Source organism: Ornithorhynchus anatinus, chromosome X1, assembly GCF_004115215.2.
Source record: "Ornithorhynchus anatinus isolate Pmale09 chromosome X1, mOrnAna1.pri.v4, whole genome shotgun sequence".
Taxonomy (NCBI): domain Eukaryota; kingdom Metazoa; phylum Chordata; class Mammalia; order Monotremata; family Ornithorhynchidae; genus Ornithorhynchus; species Ornithorhynchus anatinus.
In genome coordinates this window covers 17269396-17290321 of record NC_041749.1, presented here as the reverse complement: position 1 = coordinate 17290321, position 20926 = coordinate 17269396, and the positions used below count along the sequence as shown (strand labels likewise).

The window sequence follows — 20926 nt, the reverse complement described above, 5'->3', positions numbered from 1 at the left end:
AAGCACTCAACGACTATTATTATTATCATTATGATGGTTACCATCATTATCATCAGTATCAGCGGTCAGGAGTTGCCGCTCGCCATGGATCGGAGTCGGCAACCACTGGAGATTTTCGAGGAGTCACGAGAAATGCTATCTGACAGTGCTGGGCACACCGTAAGCGCGGAACAAGCACCATAATTATTTATCGATTATCATTATTACGAAAATGAAAAAATTCAGACCTGGTTGCCTATCATACCCATGCGGCCAGCTTATCGGGGGCTCTTCCACCCCGACTTTAAACAGCGGGAAGTGAGTTCTTACTAGAGACAGGTCATCGAGCTCGGGGGCTGGGGGCAGGGTGCTCGCAGGAGTCGGGGCGGCGGGAGGGTGCGAAGGTTCGGCCGAGGCGGAGGCCAGGCAGGCAGGGTCCCCGTCTTCCAGAGCGCCCAAGACAGCCAGGCCGATCTCATCTTCCTGGATGTCGTCCAACGTCTTGGTCAGAGCTGCCAGGAAGGCTTCGTTTTCGCCGCCTATGATCTGGGATCGGGAAGCAAACGGGAGCACGGGAAAGAAAACTGAAATCAGATGGCAAGAAGCCACTGCTGGACATCCGGCCACGTCTTCCCATCACGGGGCATTTCCCCCTGAAGCCCCGCACCCTCCCGTCCTCCCGCAGCCACCCGGACCCGGGGTTCCACCTGATGGTCCCTGAAATGCAGCTAGTTCTGGGGCGGGCTATGGCAGCCAGGTCCCAGCGGAGAAAACCATTTTAAAGTTGGAAGGGAGGAGGAAGTCAGGATTCCTCTGGGGAGCTAGCTCACGGGAACTCTCCGAGAGGTGCCGAAGACATCGCTGGCTTTTTCGACCCACGGGACAGCCAGATCTAATAATAATAACGATGATGGTATTTGTTAAGCTCTTACTATGTGCCAAGCGCAGTTCTAATCTACCATACCCTAACGTGTCTGCCGTCCTGCTCAGAACCTAACGAGACTGCGACCTAAACATGCGTAATGAAGCTACCCTCTAGACCGTCAGCTTGTTGTGGGCATGGGATGTGCCTCCAACTCCATTCTGTTGTTCGACTGTACTACCCCAAGTGCTCAGTACAGTGCTCTGCACACGGTACGCGCTCAATAAGGACCATCGATCGATTGATGGATTGAATGACACCGAGGAGGAAAAGTGAATCCAGCTTTGCAGAATAAATCCTTGCAAGTGTCGTCTAGAAGCCAGGCAGACAGTGAGCCCATCGTTGGGCAGGGATTGCCCCGTCTGTTGCCGAAGTGTACAATCCAAGCACTTAGTACAGTGCTCTGCACACAGTAAGCGCTCAATAAATACGATTGAATGAATGAATGAATGATGCAAATAATAGTGATGGTATTTGGTAAGCGCTTACTGTGTGACAAGCATGACAAGAGCTCAGAGGTGATCCCCTGACAGGGATCAGTCGATCAATTGTATCTGTGTGCAGAGCACCATACCGTGTGCTTGGGAGAGTACCATACAACAGAGTTGATAGACAAATTCCCTGCCCACATCGAGCTCACGGTCTAGAAATGGAACCAGAAACCCAAACCTCTTGATTCCTACAGGGTTCCAGCTGCCCTTTCTCACACAGACAGAAAAGAAACCCCGAAGAGAAGGATGACCGACCTTCACCCCAAATTGAAAAAAGTGACTAAGAAATACGGAGAAACATCCTGACTGTGAGGATGAATGATATTTGCCTCATCCTCGGCCTCGCAGCCTTTATGTACATATCTATAAGTTATACAGTATGAGTTATTTATTTATAATAATGCCTGCTTCCCCTTCTAGTCTGTAAGCTCACTGTGGGCAGGCACAATGTCTTTAGAAAAGTGATGTCGAACCATGCTCCACGTCGGGGCCCGGAGGAAAGAGCTCATTTCCAGGCAGCAGGTTCAGGGGCTCAAGGTCCCAGGGCAGGGTGTGTGTGGGGTCGGGGGAGAGGCAGCACGTCGGTGTGAGGGGCTGAAGTAAACTGGACTCAGACATCAAGGCATAAGGCCAAAGATCGTTTCCAAGGACCTGGGAAACGGACGTCACATCCAGTTGGAAAGAGTCGGGAATTTGGGCACCTGGGTTCCAGGCCCGGCTCTGACCCCGACCTGTGGACCGCATCACCCGAGGCAAGTCACTTAAATTGCCCTGGCATTCGGTTTCCTCATCTGTGAAAATGACACGATCGATCGACTGTGAGCCCAGAGCAGGACGGGGACTGTGCTGGCTCTGAAAACGTCTATCTACCCTACACACTGCCCTTAGTAATGGCCCAATAAATGTCCTAAGTATTACCTGAAGAATTTACTCCAGAGAGCAGTAAAAAAGGCCCAGATTCAAAGAAAAGGCCCCTGGCCTTGAAGCTAGAGTTTTTCTGACCGACTTCTCCTTCCCTGTGCTGAAATCTGGCCAGTGTCCCCAGTGCTTGGAGATTTGGCAGGAGAGTCATCTCATCACATGATTCTCCTCCCTCCCTCCCTTTCAAATGGCCTTTCTTTAACATTCCTGTCCTGTTTATCCTCTCTTGAGGAAGTTCATCTGAAATACGCATCTCATGATGGCTTGTAGGCACAACTGGATTTCTTCCCAGCAGTGCAGAAACAACAGTGTTTGAAGAAAAAAAAAAGGAGGAGGCGGGGAAAGTATGTTATTTCTGTTACAGGATTTAAAAATGAAAGGTCAAAACAAGCGTCTCTGGGTCTGGCAGAAGTGACCTGCGGTGACCAGGAGGGCCACGGAAGCTGTTTGATGGGCAATGCCAGCTGCTGCTGGGTTCGGCGGGTGGGTAGGGGCCGAGGGGAGACCCGATGCCAATTGCCATCAGCGGGAAAGTTCGGCCGCGCCCCCCTTTCGGTCCCGTGGGGTCCGGGGGGGGCTTCGGGGGGCTTTCAGGCCCGGAAGAGGAGTATTGGCTTGGTTCCGTGACTACGCACAACCCAGGGATGGGTGAGCCACACGACGACCCACCGGGCATGGTGGGTGAGCCGGAGGACCCAGGACCCAGCCTGGAGTTGGCAGGGGCGGACAGTGAATTAACGTGGAGAGGAGATGGGCGGGCGGAAGGGCAGACCGGGGGGTCGACGGGATGAGAACGGGCACTCAAAACCCTGGGCACGCATTCTCTGGGGAGCCCCTCCCCTCTCCCTTATGCCCCCACCTCTTTAGGACAAGGCCCAGTGGATCCCTGATCCCAGCTGCCAATTGGTCACTGGACACTGCTCAGCTGCTTCGCTTTAATTTGGCCGCCGAAATGAAAACTCAACCGCCAAACTGCTGGCATGGGGGTTTTTTCCAGTTGAAAATACGGCCTGCCCTTCACCCAGAGCCTCTGCAGCCCTTACGTCACTGAGTGGAGGGAAAATGAAGCTCTGAAGGCACTATCTGAGGAGATTAAGTAAATCCCAGGCCTGAGGGGAAGAGGTTTTTGGGGGGGGGGGGCGTTAAATGGTATTTGTTAGGCACTTAGAATGTGCCAAATTCTGAGGTAGATACAGTTAATTAGGTTGGACACAGTCCCTGTCCCACCTGGGGCTCACAGTCTCAACCCCCATTTAACAGATGAGGTAACTGAGGCCCAGAGAAGTTAAGTTCACACAGCAGTCAAGTGGTGAAGCCAGGATTAGAACCTACGTCCTTCTGCCTCCCAGGCCCGGGCTCCATCCACTAGGCCACGCTGCTTCCAAAGACGGCCAGTCCAGCGCACCCAAAAGTCCAAAGCTTTTCTTCAGAGAAGGAACAGGGCGTAGTGGATAGAGCCCGGGCCTGGGAGTCAGAAGGTCATGGGTTCTACTCCTGACTCTGCCACATGTCTGCTGCGTGACCCTGGGCAAGTCGCTTCACTTCTCTGTGCCTCAATTATCTCATTGGAAGTCAGAGGTCATGGGTTCTAATTCCGACTCTGCCACTTGTCAGCCGTGCGACTTTGGGCAAGTTATTTAACTTCTCTGTGCCTCGGTTACTTCATCTGTAAAATGGGGATCAAGACTGTGAGCTCCATGTGGGACAACCTGATTACCTTGTGTGCCGCCCGCAGCGCTTAGAACAGTGCTCGGCACAGAGTAAGCGCTTAACAAATGCCATTATTATTCCAGAGCTAGAACAGTGCTCCGGTGCTTAGAACAGCGCTTGGCACAGAGTATTTAGAGAAGCGGCATAGCTCAGTGGAAAAAGCCCGGGCTTGGGAGTCAGAGGTCATGGATTCAAATCCCGGCTCGGCCACTTGTCAGCTGTGTGATGGTGGGCAAGTCACTTCATTTCTCTGTGCCTCAGTGACCTCATCTGTAAAATGGGGATGAAGACTGTGAGCCTCACGTGGGACAACCTGATTACTACCCTGTCTACCCCAGCGCTTAGAACAGTGCTCTGCACATAGTAAGCGCTTAACAAATACCAACATTATTATTATTATTATCCTGGATTATCTGCTGGCCTGCATGGAACGGGACGGCCACCGGGAACCTCAGCCCGGGTCCCTGGGGGTCGGGATCCCTTTCCCAATGATTTCTAAGATTGAGTGAGCCCTCCGTGACCCAGATCCCGGCCTCCGTTTTAGCCTCTTTGCGGATCAGTCGACTTTATTGAGCGCTTACTATGTGCAAGAGCAACGCACTAACAGTTTGGGAGAGACCAATATAACGGAGTTGGTAGACTAGTTCCCTGCGCACGAGGGGAGAGAGGCCCTCTTAGATTGCTCAGAGTCAGGAGTGATCAACCTCATTTCAAGGATCCTGGACCGGTTCCCAGCTAGCCCGCAGATCAAGGACAAGGTGGTTTGGGGAAGAACGTTTACCCATAAAAGGCCCACGGATGGGTGCGTCATCAACTATTTTTTTGTTAGCGGTGTCGACGGAATCTGTACGTTAAAAAGGGACACCAAGAAGCAGCGTGGCCTAGCGGACGGAGCACGGGCCTGGGAGACGGAGGACCTGGATTCTTAGCCTGGTTGTGCCACTTGTCTGCTGCGTGACTTTGGACGAGTCACTTTACTTCTCTGTATATCAGTTTCCTCATCTGTAAAATGGGAATGAGACGTCCGTTCTCCCTACCTTTGAGACTGGGAGCCCCAAGTGGGACAGGGATTGTATCTGACCTGATTATCTCGAATCTACTCCAGCGCTTAGTACAGAGCTTGGTAGAATAACAATGATGATGGCATTTGTGAAGTGCTGACTACATGCCAGTCGCTGTACTAAGCACTGGAGTGGGCTCAAGCCAGTCAGGTCGGACAGTCCCTGTCTCACATGGGGCTCACGATCTTCATCCCCATTTGACAGATGAGGTAACTGAGGCCCAGAGCAGCGAAGTGACTCGCCTAAGATCACACAGTAGACAAGCAGCGGAGCAGGGAATAGAACTCGGGTCCTTCTGATTCCTGTGCTCTGTCCACTAGGACATGCTGCAAACGCTTAACAAATATCCCAGTTTTTATTATTCCATTTCATTCAGGCCCCCAGTTTGACCAAGCCCCGGCTCTGCGGCTCGGAAGTGGTGTCCGGGTGAACCGGGACTGGGGAGGACAGAACAGTGGTGTCAGAACAGTGGAAGGGTTGGAGTTCCACTTGGCATCCACCCTGCACATATCCCCGAGGTCCTTTTCAAATGTGTCCCAATCAATCAATCAATCAATCAATAAATCAACCCATGGCATTGATTGAGTGCTTCCAATGTGCTGAGCACTGTACAAGTGCTTGGGAGAGCACAATACAACAGAATTAGCAGACACGTTCCCTGCTAGTTGTGGGCAGGGAATATGTCTGTTTATTGTTATAGTGTAATAATAATAATTATGGTATTTGTTAAGTGCTTACTATGTGCCAGGCACCGCACTAAGTGCTGGGATTGATACGAGCAAATCAGGTTGGACACAGTCCCTGTCTCACGTGGGGCTCACGGTCTCAATTCCCATTTTACAGATGTTGCAACCGAGGCCCAGAGAAGTAAAGTGACTTGCCCAAGGTCACACAGCAGGCAAGCGGCGGAGCTGGGATTAGAACCCAGGTCCTTCTGACTCCCAGGCCCGTGCTCTATCCGCTACGCCATACCGCTTTGAATGGCACACTCCCAAGCGCTTAGGCCAGTGTTCTGCCCACTGCTATTGAACACGATTGAATGAATGAATGGATGGATGAATGAATGATCTTACAGTGTAGAGGGGGAGCTAGACCCTAATGACGCCTTCACTTACGCAAGGCAACGTCAGCTACGTTACAGGTCGGGCAAAGAGATATCTGGAATTCTTTAAGGTCACCAGTGGCCCCGCTTTTCAGGATGCTTGAAATGGTTGCCCCCTGAACCGAGAGGTCAGCGGGGCACTCGGGGCGAAAGATGACCACCAATGCAACATAAATGAGCTTTCCTGGGCAAGCGGGGCATTCGAGTTCACTCTCATGCGCGGGGCTGGCCTTCCAAGGGCCGCTCACTTTTGTCCCCGCGACCTTTCACGAAGCAAAATAGAACAGAGCGCGACACTCCCCTAGCCTGTAATTTCCTTTAATAATGCATCGCAAGAGTAGCTGCGGAACAGCCCTGTTCTTTCAGCTCCCCGTTACGGCCCCATTCCACTTGTTCGCCTTAAAAGCTGAGTGCAAATTAATGGAGTGCTAATCAGCTGGGGAAGAGCTATTAATAGATTTGTAGTCTCCCTCATTCCCTCGTTCTTCTTCTAGTCCAGGCTGATTTTCAAGACGGCAGGAAAGGAGGCTCTCGGCTACCTGAGGAGCCACGGATTGGCCCGAAAAACCAGGCACAGAGACAGCAGAGGGAACTCTTCTGATGTCCCTCAGCTCATAGACAGGGAAAGGAGCTGGTCCAGCGATGGCCAAGAAGCGGCAGGACCTGGGTTCTAATCCCAGATCTTATCTGCTGGGCGACCTCGGGTAAGTCATTTCGCTTCTCTACGCCTCAGTTCCCTCACTTGTAAAATGGGTATTGAGCCTGGGGGTCCCATGTAGGACAAGGATTGTGTCCAAATTTGCTTGTATCCATCCCAGTGCTTAGTACAGTGCCTGACACACAGTAAGTGCTAAACAAATACCATTATTATTAATTATTACTAAGAAGGCTCACAGAGCCGGGCCCGGGGCCATCTTGAGGGAGGCTCTCATGGCCCGAGGGCTCTGGGTGAGGCGATAACCTGTGACCTGTTCGGAGAGGATGAGGAGGGAATGGACGTACCTGGAAAAGTTCCGAGTCCTCGGTGCTGTACTGGCTGGACTCGTTGTCCGAGTGGTCGGGGCCCCACTGCAGTTCGCTGAAGCAGCTGGTGGTGTCCAAGTCGCCGGCGTCCAGCTGGGATAAGTCAATCTCAGGGAAGTCGGAGTAAAGCTGCTCCTCGCCGGACACTCCATACTGCCCGGACAGGAGGGAGACAGAGAGATAGAGACACGGAGGCCTCTGTAAACATGGAGCCACCAGACCCGTCAACCATTTGTCGGGTGTCTACCGTGAGCCCAGCACCGTGCTAACGTCTGCGGAGAGTTCGCAGATATGCCTTCCTGAAGGCCATCAGGGAATCCGGCTGCTATTTTGTTGTATTGTACTCTCCCAAGTGCTTAGTACAGTCTCGTGCACACAGCAAGCTCTCAATAAATACAAACCAACTGACTGTCACGGCTCCCGTCCCAACGGGATTCCAGATCCTCCCTCTGGAACCTCACGGTTCCCCAGCTCTGCCAGGTCAGCTCGATTCATCAGCACCACCATGGCCCCTCTCATGAATCATTTTTGAAGCCCCCACAGTGCGCCTGGCACAGCGCTAAGACCCCCCCCCCCCTTGACTGTCAGCCAAGGGAATGTGTCTGCTACATTATACTCTCCCAAGCGCTTAGTACAGTGCTCTGCACACAGTAAGCACTCAATAAATACGATTAACTGAATGGAAATTCAAACTGCAGATAGAAGACTGGATCCCACCCTCCAGGAAATCATTCCCATTTCTTTTCCCCCGCCTCCGCTCACGGCTGGGGAGAAAGCTGATGCCCGATGACAGTGTTTAAGGCTTCGCACGCGCTACTTACGTGTCCCCAAGGGATCAGAGGGCTACAGAGGCTACAACTCCCAGCGGAAAGAGGGCTCCTCAACCCAGCCCCGCCTCCCACGTTAGACTCTGGCGCGGGCCTGCCGTCTACGATAAAAACGACGATAGACTACTTCTTTGTGGAACCAGTTTGAAACCAGGCTCTTCCTCAAGAGCACTTTCTCCTGAATCCCCTTGTGTGATTCCTTCAAGGAGCAGTGTGGCCTTGTGGTGAGAGCCCAGCACTAGGCCAGGTTGCTTGTCCGCTGTGTGACCTCGGGCAAATCACTTCTCTGTGCCTCAGTTGCCTCATCTGGAAAATGGGGGTTGAGGCTGTGAGCCCCACGTGGCACAGGGACTGTGTCCAACCCAACCTGTTTGTGTCCACCCCAGTGCTTGGTACTGGCACGTAGTAAACGCTTAACAATTTTGATGGGCCTGGGAGTCAGAAGGCCCAGGGTTCCAATCCCAGCTCTTGTCAATCGTTTGCTTCTAATCATTTCACTTTTCTGAACCTCAGTTTCCTCAACTGTAAAATGGGGACACCTGCTCTCCGTGCGACTTAAGACCGTGATCCCCTTTCATTCATTCATTCAATAGGATTTATTGAGCGCTTACTATGTGCAGAGCACTGTATTAAGCGCTTGGAATGTACAATTCGGCAACAGATAGACAACCCCTGCCCAATGACGGGCTCACAGCCCTTATGGGACAGGGATCGTGTCCGAACTAATTAATTTGCATCTACCCCAGTGCTTACATATAGTTTGACATATAGTAAGCGCTTAACAAATACCATTAAAAAAAAAAGGGGGGGAGTGGATCCTCCTGGGCTATTCGGGAAAAGATGAGATCTGACAGGAACTCTCATGATGCTTAGAGAAGGTCAACTTCCCAGAGGTTGTCTCCATCTAAAACTCCCCCGAGTTTCTGCCACTCAAAAGATGCACCCTTTCGGTCACACTGGCCACCGAATCGCTCTATTATGCCGGTTCCAGGCGGTTACTCACAAAACTAGGTTAGTCAACGGACACTGGTGGTCCCACTTACGTAGGCTGAAACCGATAATACCCAAGGGGACCCTGAAATGGGTACCTCTCTCCCATCATCAAACCATCAGGACCAAAACAGCAAGGTCTACACAGAAGAGGCGCCACTGACCCTTTTTTTCCCTTGTGGTTGTTTTAAAGAACACAATCAACTTAGAAGTAATTGTTCTGAGATTACAGTTCACTTAGTCTCATCGTTAGATTAGTCAATTTCCTTAATTGTATTCACTTACCGGACCTCATACATTAAGACTGTCTGGGAAAGATGTATTTTTAGCCCATACCATCCCACGGATGCCTTTCATCCGAATTTGGATGAAATGTTTTGTTGGCACATCGAGAAGCGCGAAAACATTTTCATTAAAAGCGGGGTCTGTCAAATCAGCTTGTTTCACAGGCTTGGAAGTCGAGGATCCTGGTGTCATCCAAGGTAGCTATTTCCAGAATTTCAAGGGGTAACTGTCCTCGTCTCCTCGGTTGAGGGGACGCCTACAGCTCTAGTCTTGGCCACATCTCCACCAGGGGATCTGGCGACTGCTTCTCCCCAGATGTTTTACAATTGTTCCATGAATGGGAGTTGGAAAGTCAGTCAGGAAGTCAAGTGTATTTACTGAGCACTCACTGTGTGCAGACCACTGAACCGAGTACTTTGGGAGACTACAATATAAGAATAAACTGTAAGCCCGTCAAAGGGCAGGGACGAGGGCGATTTGTACATTCCAAGCGCTTAGTACAGTGCTCTGCACATAGTAAGCGCTCAATAAATACTATTGAATGAATAAATGAATGAATAAACATAGTCCCTACCCACAACGGCCTTATAGTCTAGAGGGGGAGGAACTGACCAGTTGTAGCCCTTGGGCTGGGTTGCCCTTCCTGGCTGTGGCTGAGCCCTCACGCCAACCTGGAGCTCTGTTTAGGGAGGGGATAGAGGAGAGGAGAGGCTTGTAAAAAACAGAAGAGCGAGGAAGGCTTCTCCCAAGCTAACTCTAATCCCAGAAAGCTCTAGGACCAAAGCAGAGCTACTGACGCTCCGCTGAGGTTCAGATCGGTCCATGTCCCTGTAGCTGCCGCACGCAGAAAGGAAAGTGGCCGGCGGTCATGTGAGCCAACGGTACCACCAGGTCTGGGGCTGTTTATCATCACCAATGGTCCAGTGGAAACCAACTGGCCATACGGGTGCCCTGGAGGCCCTACTAAATACATCACCATTTCCCCTGCCTGCAGTGTCTCAGAAACAATCGTGGGCTATACATGCCAAAGGCTCAGAACTGATTTCTGTCTATTAATAATGACAAGCTTTTCCTGGGTCTGTAGAATTTATGGCTTGTCATTTTCAACTTTTTTTTGCTCAAGGGGCCCCGAACACCACTGTACAATTTCCAGAACGATTCTCCTTCATCCTCTGCTCACCAAGAGGGTACCAGGGGAGGTCTCAAATCTTGTAGTTTCACTAACCTTCTTTGTCCAGCACTCTTATAGGGAGACAGGAAAGAGACAGAGGAGCCCCGAGAGAGCAGGGGCCCTGTGAATTGGAATACTGGGGTGCCGGGAGCCGCCGGGGGCACCAGGGAAAGGCACGTGGTGGCGGAAGGGAGAAAATGTTCCAGGCGAGATTAATGTTGGTATTTGTTAAGCGCTTACTATGTGCCGAGCACTGTTCTAAGCGCTGGGGTAGACACAGGGGAATCAGGTTGTCCCACGTGGGGCTCACAGTCTTAATCCCCATTTTACAGATGAGGGAACTGAGGCACCGAGAAGTTAAGTGACTTGCCCAAAGTCACACAGCTGGCAAGTGGCAGAGCCGGGGTTCGAACCCATGACCTCTGACTCCAAAGCCCGTGCTCTTTCCAGTGAGCCACGCTGCTTCTCACTTACCGGACCTCATACATGATCTTTACCCTTGAGAGAAGGAAAACTTCAGGACTACATCCTCTATATCCTCCAATTTTCCAGGGTCCAAGCCTGAGCCAGCGGAGAAGAAGCACGACTTAATGGATACGGCACAGGCTTGGGAGTCAGAAGGACCTAGGTTCTAAAGATGGTTCCGCCACATGACTGCTGTGTGAACTTGGGCAAGTTATTTCACTTCTCTGAGCCTCGGTTACTTCGTCTGTAAAATGGGGATTCAATAGTATTTATTTATTTATTTATTTACTGAGCGCTTACTATGTGCAGAGCACTGTACTAAGCGCTTGGGATGAACAAGTCAGCAACAGATAGAGACAGTCCCTGCCGTTTGACGGGCTTAAAGTCTAATCGATTAAGAGTGTGAGTCCCATGTGGGACAGGGACTGTGCCCAATCTGATTAGTTTGGGCTCTTAGAAGAGTGCTTGGCACACAACATTTAACAAATACTATTATTATTATCATCTAGCAAACCAACTCTTGAACTGGCAGTCTCAGTAGCCATTTAGGGGAGTGAATTCTGCATTTCACCAGGCAAAATCATGGGTAACCCAAGAGGTTTTCTTGGAAGTTTGAAATAGTGCTGGAACAGTCTTAGGAAAAAAAAAGGGGGGGGGGATGATCACCAAGCAGTCCCAGGGACAATGAATGGAAATTCAAGGTGTCGGTACCCCCTAGGAACCAGCTCCAGGCTGCAAGGAAGACGATGGGGTGGGGTTGGGAGAAGATGCAGAGTTGGCTTCTGGCCTCTGGACCAGCCAGTGGCTCTATGGCAGAGGAGGGGATGGAAGGGGATTAGTGCCCAGTTCCACAGCACTTAGGTTCATATCTCTAATTTTATTTATTTATATTAATGTCTGTCTCCCACTCTAGACCGTAAACTCACTGTGGGCAGGGAATGTGCCTGTCATATTGTTACAATGTACTCTTCCAAGCCCTCAGTACAGTGCTCTGCACACATTAAGTGCTCGATAAATACGATTGACTTAGGGCTAGCTCGTCTTCTGGGGTACGGGAGTACTCTAGCTAGCACCTCCAGCTCTTCGGAACCTGACAAGGATAAGAAGTGGAGCCAAGATGGCAGCTGCAGATTTTACCCATCGCTGGCAAGCTGCGGCTCCCTCGCACGGCCCGGCCCTGGTGCCTCTGACTTTCCTTGCCTAATCGGGGTTTTGGGGCCCAATGTAAATGAGCCTTCTTCCTGCCTCACCTTTGGCCTCTCCAGGTGCCTCTGGCGCGAGGTGGATGTCGAGGTGCTTGGTGACCACCCTTTTTTTCTCTCCAAGACTTCCACTGGCAGAGGCTCCAACTAGGCCGGAGGCCGCTCCTCTAGACGGTAAGCTCCTTGTGGCCAGGGAATGTGTCCGTTATATTGATACATTGTACTCTCCTAAGCTTTAGGTACAATGTTCCATACCCAGTAGGCGCTCAATAATAAAGTTGGTACTTGTTAAGCGCTTACTAAGTTCTAAGCGCTAGTGGAGATACAAGGTAATTAGGTTGTCCCTCGTGAGGCTCACAGTCTTAATTTCCATTTTACAGATGAGGTAACTGAGGCCCAGAGAAGTGAAGTGACTTGCCCGCAGTCACACTACGATTGACCAACTGACTCCCGAGGCAGGAAGCAGCCACAGTAGTGCAGCCGCTGCCAGGAATTCCATCTTCCTTTCCTCTCCCTTCCACCATATTCTGGTTCCTTCTCCCCTTTCCACCCCACATTCACTACCATTCTCAAAATGGAAAAATCAGCCTCCCATTCCTCGGTGCTTTCCATTCTGGAAGCAAGTAGGGTCCCTTCGATGTCCATTCATCAGTGTTATTATTATCAACCCCAATGTTGAACAAATACCTATTTTTATCATCGTCATCATTATCATCACCACCATCATCATCATTATCATTATTATTATTACTATTATTAACACAGGCGGGCTCCCCCTGCTGGGCGAATTCCAATCTGCTTGAACCTTTCCTCTTCCCAACAACGGCTCTCTTCTTTGGGAATTTCATCATCTTCAGATATGAAGGGTTTATACATTCCCTCTCTCCCCACGACTCCATTCCCACACCTTGTAGATGTTCGACTACTGGCTCTCCGAGGGAAGCGCTGTATCCTAGTGGATAGAGCGTGGGCTTGGGAGTCAGAACAACCAGGGTTCTAATCCCACCCAGCTCCATCACGTATCTGTCATGTGACCTTGGTTAAGTCACTTAACTTCTCTATGCCTCAGTGTCATCATCTGCAAAATGGGGATTCAATGCCTGTTCTCCCTCCGACTTAGCCCTTGAGCCTCACGCGGGACCTGTCTTGTATCTTCCCCCATGCTTAGCACGGTGTTTGACACATAGTAAGCGTTTCATGAATGCCACAAAAAATACCACCATATCACATTCCATAATTATCAATAAATCAAGGCCAGCCCCATCTGCAACCCTAACTAGCAGTCTGAAATTGTCCATTGGTGGAGACAATAATCTCTCCAAATAATTGGTTCCAAGGTTTGGGAACTGAGACTTGAAAAATCCTGGACTCCCAACATTCCACCAACTCCCCGGACTTTCCACCTCCTGCAAAAACTCTTCGATATCAGCGTTCGGACTCTCCGCCAGCTCACTCCACCATGCACATCTGCTCTAATCAACTAACGGCCCCCACCCCATTCCCCGAAAATTAACCGTCCGACAGAACCTCGTACTCTACTCTCCCATCTCCTTCCTTCCTTCCCCTCTCTCTCACCGTTCCCTCCCCTCTTTCTCTCACTATTCCCTCCCTCCCTCCCTCCCCAATTTTGACAAGCCACAGCCCTCCACATATTCCAAGTTCTCCTGAAAGCCCTTCCTCTCCAGTTGAACACCAGCATCCCAAGTCACATAAACCTCAGTTAATAATAATAGTAATGACGGTATTCAAGCGCTTCCTATGTGCCAAGCCCTGTTCTAAGTGCTGGAATAGATATAAGTTGATCAGGTTGTCCTATGTGGGGCATACAGCCTTAATCCCCATTTTACAGATGAGAGAACTGAGGTCCAGAGAAGAGGCCCAAAGTCACACAGCTGACAGTGACAGAGCCGGGATTAGAACCCACGGTCTCTGACTCCCAAACCTGTGTTCTTTCCACTAAGCCATGCTGCTTCTCTAATTCAGTTAATTCCCTACATCCCAAATCATCAAACCCCTCAGCAACTGCTAGCACTGATGTTCCTTGTTCATAACCAACATCTGCACTTACATGAATATATACATTGATTTCAGTGTACATTCCATTTTTCATTTTGATTACTCTTTTTTCCCTGCCTCCCCCATTAGAGTGGAAGGTGCTTATGGGCAGGGATGTGTCACTTGCTTGTTTGGTACTTCCCAAACACAAAGGACAGTGCATCGAACCCAGTGTACATTCAATAAATGTTAGTATTACTACTATGCCATTCGTCTCCTCACTGACTTCTCTCTCCCTTCTCCAGTCCTCTCTGCAGTCACTCTCCGGTCCATACTTCACTCAGCTGCCCAGAATATTTCTCTGAATTGTCATTTTGGATGCATCTCTTCACATGGTTGCCTAATCCTCTCAAAATGGAGCGGAAACTCGTGATCACTGGTTTAAGGAGGCTCTCAAAACACTCTCTTTCCCCAACTTCTCCCTGCTCTCCCACTACAACTCAGATCCCACGCTTCATTCCTCAAGCCAACCTACTCCCTCACATCTGGAAGACCACAGTGCTTCCCATCTCCAAAGCCCTTCTGAAATCACATCTCATTCCCTGATTAATCTCTCATCAATCAATCAATCAATGGAATTTATTGTGGGTTTACTATGTGTTTACACTGGGAGAGTACAATAAAACAGAATAAGCAAACAAGTTCTCTTCCCATAATGAGCTTAGTTACCTTCCCACCCTATTTTCCCCTTAACTCTGACTTCTGCACTTCTAAAATCATCTAAATATTCCCAACCCCCACCTTATGTATATATCTTTATACTCTACTATTTCTTCCTGTTTGGAATTGATTTTAATGTTTGCCTACTCCACTAGCTAGTAAGCTCCTTGGGGGTAAGAATCGTGTCTACTAACTCTACGGTATTCTCCAAGAGCTTATACAGTGCTCTGCACAGAGCAGGGGCTCAGTAAAAACTATTTATTGATGATACCGCTAATCTCTTTGGGTAATATCCTTGTGGTCCACCCTTATGGTTGGAGGGGTATCTACAACTGGTTTACCTGGAAAACATCAAGATTCTCAAAACTGTGCTAAAAAAATGAAATAAAATATGTTCACGGAAAGCAACCGAGACCAAACTATTTCCTCCTGGATCCTAATCAGCAAACGTCACTTTCAACACCCAGCACAGACAGACCTCCACCCACCCAGCTGGCCACTTATACCTCACCATATCCTTGGGCCACATCTGGATTTTTTTAGGGGAGAGAAAACACATCTAGAAAGTTGAAATATATATAGGAAATTGAGTAATCTATTTCTTACAATGAATGACCCAGGCAAATTTTTTTAATGGTAGTTTTTACGCGCTTACTACGTGTCAAGCTCTGTTCTAAGGGCTGGAGTAGATGAAGCATCATGGTCTAGTGGATGGAGCATGGGCTTGGGAGTCAAGTGGCCCTGGATTATATTTCCATCTCTGCTACTTGTCTGCCACTCGGGCAAATCATTTCACTTCCTCTGTGCCTCAGTTCCCTCATCTGTAAAATGGAGATTAAGGCTGTGAGTGCCTGTGACTGTGTCCAAGCTGATTAGTCTGTGTACAGAGCACTGTACTAAGTGCTTGGGAGAGTATTATACAGTAAAGTTGGTGGAGACATTCTCACCTCACAAGGAGTTTACGGTGAGAGGCTTTACTTACTGATACTTTCCTTTTCTCCTAGCATCCTCCAAATGAGTGTCTTAGCTTAGCTAACAGCACACAGCAAGGCCCGGCCCATTAGAGAGGCAGGGAGCAATATTTCCATTCATTCATTCATCGACTCGATCGTATTTACTGAGTGCTTACTGTGTGCAGAGCATTTCCACTTCTGGCAGTGAATGAGAGGAGGTAATAGTAGTAATAATATTTATTAAACGCTTCCTGGGTTCAGAGCCCTGTACTAAGGTAATAATAATAATAATAGTATTTGTTAAGCTCTTACTATGTGCCAAGCACTGTTCTAAACGCTGCGGTAAATACAAGGCAATCGGGTTGTCCCATGTGGGGCTCAAACTTTTGATCCCTATTTTACAGATGAGGGAACTGAGGCACAGAAAAGTAAAGTGACTTGCCTAAGGTCACAGAGGAGACAAGTGGCTGAGCCGGGATTAGACCTCATGTCCTCTGACTCCCAAACCCGTGTTCTTTCCACTAAACCATGCTGCTTCCCTCAGTTCTGAGGTCTGAGAGCTCCCCGGGCAGCTGATGCTGGACATCCATTTGGAAGGGTGATCCGAGCCAGGAGAGATATGGTTACGGCCAGCGTGGATCCAACAACCTTCCGGACACTCTCCAAGACCCAGTTGTGCTGTTGTGGGTCTGACGGCGGCTGGCTCGGACCCAAATGGGAGCAAACTCTCAAAGGCCTCTCAGTCTCTCCATCTCCGATGTTACTGTAACTCTGTTTATCAACAGAGGCCACAGAGCGTGAGCAGTTATAGCCCATTCATAAGGACATTTCCTGGTCGGGACTAATGGCAGGCTTCGAGGAGCAACCGGAAGCAAATCGATGGGCATGATTCATTCCTTTCTCTGGATAATGGATGCATTTCCCTCTTGGAATGTCTTCCCCACTCCACCTCGGGCTGCCATGATGCCACTCGGTGCTCATCTGTAACTCCGTTGATCTATTTTTGTTATTTATGCAACTGCACTTGATCTAATTAGACATTCGGTTTCCTCCTGCTCTCGGCACCCAGTGTTCTGCAGTATTCGATAACTGCAGTTGATGATAATGATCATGGTGAGAGTACGAGTATTCGGTTCTTTGCATAAATGAAGATTTTTTCAGGAGAAAACATGAGCTTTAGGCAATCGTCTTAATTGCCCTTGGAAATGTGACCTGAAATTCCCAAAAGGAACACGTATTTCCAACAATCAAGCCTTGGGCTACTCATATGATCCTGAATTTTCAGGGGGAACACCCCCCCACCCCCACCCCACCAGCCCCAATACCTGAGGCTGGGTCTACACCTAATTATCTGGATTATTCAATCTCAAATGATGCACTTGGTTTTGAATTACCTGGATGTTCCAGGAAGGTGGCATTTTACAATCTGAATTATTTGGATATTTGGATGAAAAGAATGTGGAAAGAACATGGGCTTGTGAGTCAGAAGGACCTGGCTTCTACTACTGACTCTGCCTCTGGTCTGCTGTGTGAACTTGAGCAAATCGCTCAATTTCTCTGTGCCTCAGCTACCTCATCTGTAAAATGGAAATTAAGACTGTGAGCCCTGTGTGGAAAATAGACCGTGCACACCTGATTAGCTTGTATCTACCCCAGTATTTAGTACAGTTCCTGACACACAGTAAGTGTCCAACGAATGCCATTATAAAAACGAGGCCAGACTGCATTTTAGGTCTTAATTCTCCATATCTTGTCATCTATTATGGTGTCATTTACGGATAGATGAAATATACAAATAATAAAAAATGATAATGTACATACTGCATTTTCTTATCTTCTGAACAAGTAAATACCCTTGGTTTTCGCTCTCCACACTTAAATCTTCTAGACTGTAAGCTCGCTGTGGGCGAGGAATGTGTTTATCGTTATATCCCACACTCCCAAGTGCTTAATACAGTGCTTTACACAGAGTAAGTGCTCAATAAATATGACTGACTGAATGAATGAAATCACTTCTTCAACTGAGGAAGCCCAACCTCCCCAGAAACTACCGATGTTAAAGATGGAGGGTCTAAAGGAAAAATAACTGGTGAAGAAAGTGATATGGAAATAGAATGGTGCAGGTCCTGGCCATTCAGAAACTCCTCAAGCCCAACACTCCTGTTCTTTAGATTCCATGAACACTGAACCTGTCTAAATGGAAATATACTTTTTGACTCTATGCATATGGACCAGATATACAATTTAGCTGGTAAATGTGCAAAAACTACCCTAGCAAGTGATCTTAAAAAGCAGGAGCCAAGTTCCCGTGAAATAGATATTCCTAGACTCTGCTCCACCTGGGCTGTCCAAGTGAGAACAAAACCCTGAAGAGCATCCCAGTTCCAAAGAGATTTGCCTAGTGGATACAGCACAGGCCAGGAAGTCAGAACCCGGGTTCTGACGCCCCCCGCTCCACCACTCGTCTGCTGGGTGACCTTGTCACTTCTGGGGCCTCAGTTACCTCGTCTGTAAAACGGGGATTAAGACTGGGAGCCCCTTTGGGACAGGGACTGTGTCCAACTTGATTAGCTTATATTTTCCCGACTGCTTAGTACAGTGCCTGGCATATTCATTCATTCAATCGTATTTATTGATCGCTTACTGTGTGCAGAGCACTGTACTATGAGTTTGAGAAAGTACATTACAATAGTGAGCGCTTAACAAATACCGTTTAAAGGGTCTTCCCAAAGCCTGGTCAAGATCTCCATTTTCTTTTTCTCCTGCTTCTGATTCTGCCCAGGTTTTCATGACCGAATCGAGAGATTTTTCCTTCTCCTGCAGATGAACCCCACTACTGGCCTCCTTGGCTTAAGTACTTCCCCACCATCCCCCCTCAACCCCAGTCTCCTCATTGCCCCAATTTACCCAAAGTCTTTTGGGCTTGGCCTCTTAACTGGCCACGATCTGTAAATCTCTCTTTCCCTTAATCCTACACGAGATCAAACCGATTTTTAAATTCTCTTCGGTATTTCCTTTGTGACCTCCTCTGAGTGTTGGGTTTGATTATAATTGCAGGAGGCTGCACTGATTTAATTTACATATTAGAGAGTTAGGGCCTCTTGACCTCAATATGCAAATTAATGTCAGGGATGATGGAAATTGGCAACGGGGTTATTGGGAATGAAATCTGGTTTCTTCAGCACCGACTCCTTCTGGCTTTAGAACACCCTGAGACTGATGCCAGAGACATCAAGCGCCTTGCGGACAGGAATCGAGTCTACCCGCTCTACTGTATTGTCTTCTCCCAAGCGCTTAGTACAGTACAGAGCTCAGCAAATACCACTGATTGATTGATTTTACCTTTCCTTATTCTGCATCCTGAATATGCACTCCGGGAAGAAATACTTGTTCGCACAAGCTGTTGTCTTATGCTGCCGAGTCGTGGCTGACCCATAGCGACACCATGGACGCCTCTCTCCCAGAATGTCCCACCTCCAGCCGCAATCGTACCGGTAGCGTATCCATAGAGTTTTCTTGGTAAAAATACGGAAGTGGTTTACCATTTCTTCCTTCCATGCAGTAAACCCGAGTCTCCACCCTCGACTCTCTCCCTTGCCACTGCTGCCCGGCACAGGTGAGTTTTGACTTGTAGCAGATGGCCTTCCAAGCTAGGAATGGAATGGATATGCCTCTCCTTACTCTCCCTCCCACAGTTGAGACTGGTACCTGCCATTAACACTTCTGAGCCCTTCTTCTGATCATCTTTAAGGGTGGCCGCGTCAAACGATCACTGAGGGATACCTATAAAGATGAACTCCTGCCATCCTACGCTGTTTGAATCCGCTCCGTTAACCCTCCAAAGAACACCGAGCCAGAGACTTGAGGTGCTGCTGCAACCAGAACTGGTTGCCTTCTCTGTGCCTCAGTTACCGCATCTCTAAAATGGGAATTAAGGCTGTGAGCCCCATGTGAGACATGGATTGTGTCCAACCCGATCAACTGTTCCAAGCGCTGAGGGAGATACAAGCTAATCAGGTTGGACACAGTCCCTGTCTCTCATAGGGGTCACAGTCTTAATCCCCATTTTACAGATGAGGTGACTGAGACACAGGAAAGTGAAGCGGCTTGCCCAAGGTCACCCAGCAGACAAGTGGCGGAGCCGAGATTAGAACGCGGGTCCTTCTGACTCCCGGGCCACGCCGTTTCCCCCAGCGTAAAGTGACGTCCAGCAGGACGGCGCAAAAGCGTTCAATCTTCCGGTCCGAACCCCCGTGGATCGGCTCTGCGGAGCTGCAGCTTTCCCCGGAAGCCAGGTGGCAGTGCCCGTTATCTCCGGGGCCGGGAGGGAGAGGAGGCGAGTCCTGAGGAAGCCGGGTCTGAATTACTCAGCCATAAATAAACAGATTCAGGAAGAAGGGTCCTGGCTCAGGGACTGAAGGTCAGAGTCCCATGGAGCAGGAAACACAAAAACCTCTCTGCCTTGGCATTTGAAGAAATGTCACGCTGGACGGGTCAGCGTGGTATCAACTCATGGCTTTTGTCAGGCTGCTGCCGGCAGCGGGGTGATATTTATAGCCGCAGCCTCAAAGCCGGAGCCAGCGGGTCCCCCCCCACTCCATCCCCCTTCCCACCCCCGGGGCGGCACCGCGATGGGCCCGGGCCCACGGCTCTCCCCCGCCTGCCGACGTTCGGGCTGGGCAAGGGATAGTGCGGCCCTCCCGTTAGGTGGGGAAGGAAGGAGGGCAGAGCCGCCGAAGTGCCCGGTGAGGGGGAACTCTCTGCCACTCTCTGTGCCACCCACTGATGGACTCTCCTGGAAAGCGTCAGCCAACGTTTGACGTCCCCCTCCCCAGAGGGCAAAGCACCCGATCCCCTCAAGAAGTAACCCATCGTTTAGGTGAATGGGTAAGGGGCAGGAAACTGGTCACTTCCGGCCAGAGGGAGGCCAGCGGGGCAGAGCCCAGGGCCTCGGCCTTCAGGACTCAACCGAGGGGAGCTCGAGTTAGACAGGGATCGACTCAGCAAATGGCGCCTCCTCCCCCTCAACCTCACCGTCGACGGCTCCCCCATCCCAGTGCCGCTCACCTGCTCTCTCCCTCCCGCCCTCCACTAGCGAGAGCCAACCCC

At 49.7% G+C, this 20926-nt stretch overlaps 1 protein-coding gene across 1 annotated transcript in view; it reads right to left on the bottom strand.

Annotated features, from left to right (window-relative positions):
- The window catches only part of PPARGC1B (PPARG coactivator 1 beta), an 81599-nt gene that overhangs the window by 30355 nt on the left and 30318 nt on the right, over nucleotides 1-20926 (bottom strand). The window contains exons 2-3 of the mRNA XM_039910156.1: nucleotides 7189-7407; nucleotides 310-525 (exon numbers count right to left, since the gene is read on the bottom strand). Coding sequence (XP_039766090.1) covers nucleotides 310-525; nucleotides 7189-7407 — 435 coding nt within the window. The remainder of the gene's footprint in view (nucleotides 1-309; nucleotides 526-7188; nucleotides 7408-20926) is intronic.